The 3,350-nt window shown below is 48.2% G+C and overlaps 1 protein-coding gene across 1 annotated transcript in view; it reads left to right on the forward strand.

Annotated features, from left to right (window-relative positions):
- The window catches only part of Arhgap30 (Rho GTPase activating protein 30), a 23,720-nt gene that overhangs the window by 16,846 nt on the left and 3,524 nt on the right, over positions 1-3,350 (forward strand). The window contains exons 6-9 of the mRNA XM_005348821.2: positions 448-616; positions 698-801; positions 882-959; positions 1,418-1,831. Coding sequence (XP_005348878.1) covers positions 448-616; positions 698-801; positions 882-959; positions 1,418-1,831 — 765 coding nt within the window. The remainder of the gene's footprint in view (positions 1-447; positions 617-697; positions 802-881; positions 960-1,417; positions 1,832-3,350) is intronic.

A 3,350-nucleotide genomic window follows, 5' to 3' on the forward strand; every position in this document is an offset into this window, starting at 1 on the left:
TGCGCCACCATCGCCCGGCTTTAGTTGCTTTATGGTTTTGACTGAGATCAGCTCTAGAGAGCCTCACAAGTCACTTCATTCAGACTCCTCATTTTGTGGGTAGGAAGACTGTGTCTCTCACAGAGGGCAGTCCGTGATGAGCACCTGCAGAGAACACTGGAGAAGTGTTCGTACAGCTAGGGCTTGGGCAGGCCTCTTCTGTTGGCATTCTAGCACATAGATTAGTCTCGGCAGCACCACCTTGGAGGACAAGGCTAATGTCTTGGGATCTCCTGATCCTCTTCGTTCTTGAGAATACCCTTCTGAAATGGATAGAGAGGATCTATCTCCAAGAGCCTCTGAATATATCCTTAGCTTGGTAGTTTGTTGTGGGGGGGGATGGGCTGGGGACTTGAGGTTCCTTTCTTGGTTCTGTTACTGGCTGGCCAATTCTTTTCGTTCTCCTAGCTGGTGCAGATGTGGAGAGCGGATGGCCGCCAGGGGCCCGGGCATCAGGCAGCTCTGAGGACTTCATGCCCAGGCCTCCTCCCTACCACTTGCCTAGCATCTTGCAGGCTGGCGATGGACCACCGCAGATCCGGCCCTACCATACCATCATTGAGATTGCAGAACACAAGTAAGGCCTGCTTCCCGGGACTTCTTCCCTTGCACTGAGTCACCCAGACTCCACTCCTAATTGTATCTCCATTCTCTGCAGGAGAAAGGGATCTTTGAAGGTCAGGAAATGGCGATCTATCTTCAATTTGGGTCGCTCTGGCAATGAGACAAAACGTAAACTTCCACTGCGGGCTGAGGACAGGGGTAGGTCTGGGATGATGAGGAAATGGGGCTCTGGTGAGGGCATGCGGGGTTTTGGTGCTATGCACATTCATCTTTTTCAGAAGAAAAAGCCAACAAGGGGACACTGCGGCCCGCTAAGAGCATGGACTCACTGAGTGCTGCAGCTGGCGCCATTGATGGTGAGGACAGATGTTAGTGGCTATGTGTGTGTGTGTGTGCTGTGGCAATTACAGCACAGGCTTGGGTGTCTATAAATGTGGCCAAGTGTGTCTAATAATTTTAAAAGAATCACAAATAATTATATATCAGTCTTGGATACACATGGCAAGTTTTACAATAGATAAGCCTATTGTCTAATCTCTGGGTATATTCATGAGTATTTGTACATGGAGACTCTGTGTGTGTGTGTGTGTGTGTGTGTGTGTGTGTGTGTGTGTGTGTGAGGTATGTGTGACCTTTAACCTGCTGACTGGGTGGATAATTTGCAGTAGAGGCCAAAAGAAAGCTGGGTCTGGTACCTTCCAATTATCCTACCTCTAAAACCTAAGAAAACGGAGCCGCTGAGTCTGACCTGAGCTGTCAAGACCCTTTGGAGCTGAGGCTGCTGAATACCTGACCCTCTCTCTCTCTTCCACAGAGCCAGAGGGACTGGTGGCGCCCAGCAGTCCTCAGTCAAGCTCACTGATATCTGAGAGCTTGGAGAACAATTCTATGGATGCAGCAGAGGGTGAACAGGAACCTGAGGCCGAGGCACAGGGCAGTGCGAATTCTGAGCCGGGAACTCCACGAGCTGGGCGGTCAGCTATTCGGGCCTCGGGGAGCAGTCGTGCGGAGCGTTGTGCCGGTGTTCACATCTCAGACCCTTACAACGTCAACCTCCCGCTACACATAACCTCCATCCTCAGTGTACCTCCAAACATCATTTCTAACGTCTCCTTGGTCAGGCTTACCCGTGGCCTTGAGTGTCCCGCCCTACAGCCCAGGCCAAATCCCTCCTCAGGTCCCGGCCCCGGCCCTGGCCCCGGCCCCGGTCCTGGCCCCGGCCCCCCAGGTGAGAACTTGGAGATTTCCCAGGACTGGAAAAGAATCTAGAACTTTAGGTTGAAGCTGTGGGTGCTGAGGACGTAGCGTTGGGAGGTCAGAGGTCAGAGGTCAGAGGCTTCAGCCCTTAGGCTTTGAACACAGTCTTACGTTGCCTGCCTAGATTTGGGGTTTGGGGATCCAGTGATATTATTAGGTTATATGAAGTGCATGGAGAAGGGATCTCTGTCAGGCTTCAAATCACTGATTTACCCCCAAGAATAGGGGCCTGTGCCAGACGCAAAAGGGATTTAGTAAGGTACGAGTAGGGTTAAGAACAAAAGTTGCTGTTAAGAGTCTCAGCAAATTAATATTAAGAGCTAAATATCACTTATCAAATTCATGCTGAGGGCTGTATTAGACACTTCACAGGTATTAGCTCATTTTCTCATAACATGAAGATGTAAGTATTGTTATTCTTACAACAGTAGAACCTGAAAGTTATCTTCAGCAATTACTACTGATTTAGGTAGCAAGAGCTAGGATGTGATTCATCCTCAGATTCCTATGCCCAAAGTGTCACTGATGAGAAAGCTGGGGTTGTATAAGGTCGAGGTAAATAGAACAGTTAAGTGGACAGAGCTTCAGATTGTATAAGGTCAAGGTAAATAGAACAGTTAAGTGGACAGAACTCAAATTTTGTCTGTGCCACTTATTAGCTGCATAGCCTTGGACAAGCTGCTCTGAACTTCAGTTTCGTTAAAGCCAACGGAGGATGAAGAGTTGGGGGCATAGCTCTGTTGGTACAGTGCTTGCCTGATGTACAAAGCACTGGATTTGATCCTCAGCACCACATAAACCTGGTATGGAGGCTTATGTAATCCAACACTTCAGAGGTGGAGATGGAAGAATGGAAGTTTGAGGTCATCCCTGGCTCCATAGTTTGAGATCAGCCTGGGATACAGGAGACCTGTGTCAAAAAAAGGGTGTGGGACAACATCCTCTATAACATTTCTTTATTTTTGGAGGGTATTTGTGTGAAGGGGAGTTGACTGTGCAGGTGTGTACATGAATATAGGAACCAGAGGACCACCTTAGGTGTTGTTCTTAGATGTCCACATTTTTTTTTCTGTGACAGAGTATTTCCATGACCTGGAACTTCCCAAGTAGGCTAGAGTGGTCAGCTCCAGGGACTGACCTGCCCCTCCTGCCTAGCACTGGGATCAGAAGAGCACACCAACTTCCTGGGGATCCAACTCAGATCCTCGGGGCTGGAGAGATGACTGCTCTTCCAGAGGTCCTGGGTTCAATTCCTAGCACCCACATGGTGGCTCACAACCATCTGTAATGAGATGTGCAGGCACACATGCAAATAGAACACTATACATAATAAATAAATTAAAAAAAACAAACATAGGTCCTCATATTTGCATACACTCATTATGAACCAAGCCATCCATCCAGCCCCTATATATAACAGTTTATTCTGTAGGGAAAATATAAAGATTAATTATAAAAATATCAAACACAGTCAGGCAGTGGTGGTGCAT

Source organism: Microtus ochrogaster, chromosome 6 (assembly GCF_000317375.1).
Source record: "Microtus ochrogaster isolate Prairie Vole_2 chromosome 6, MicOch1.0, whole genome shotgun sequence".
NCBI lineage: Eukaryota > Metazoa > Chordata > Mammalia > Rodentia > Cricetidae > Microtus > Microtus ochrogaster.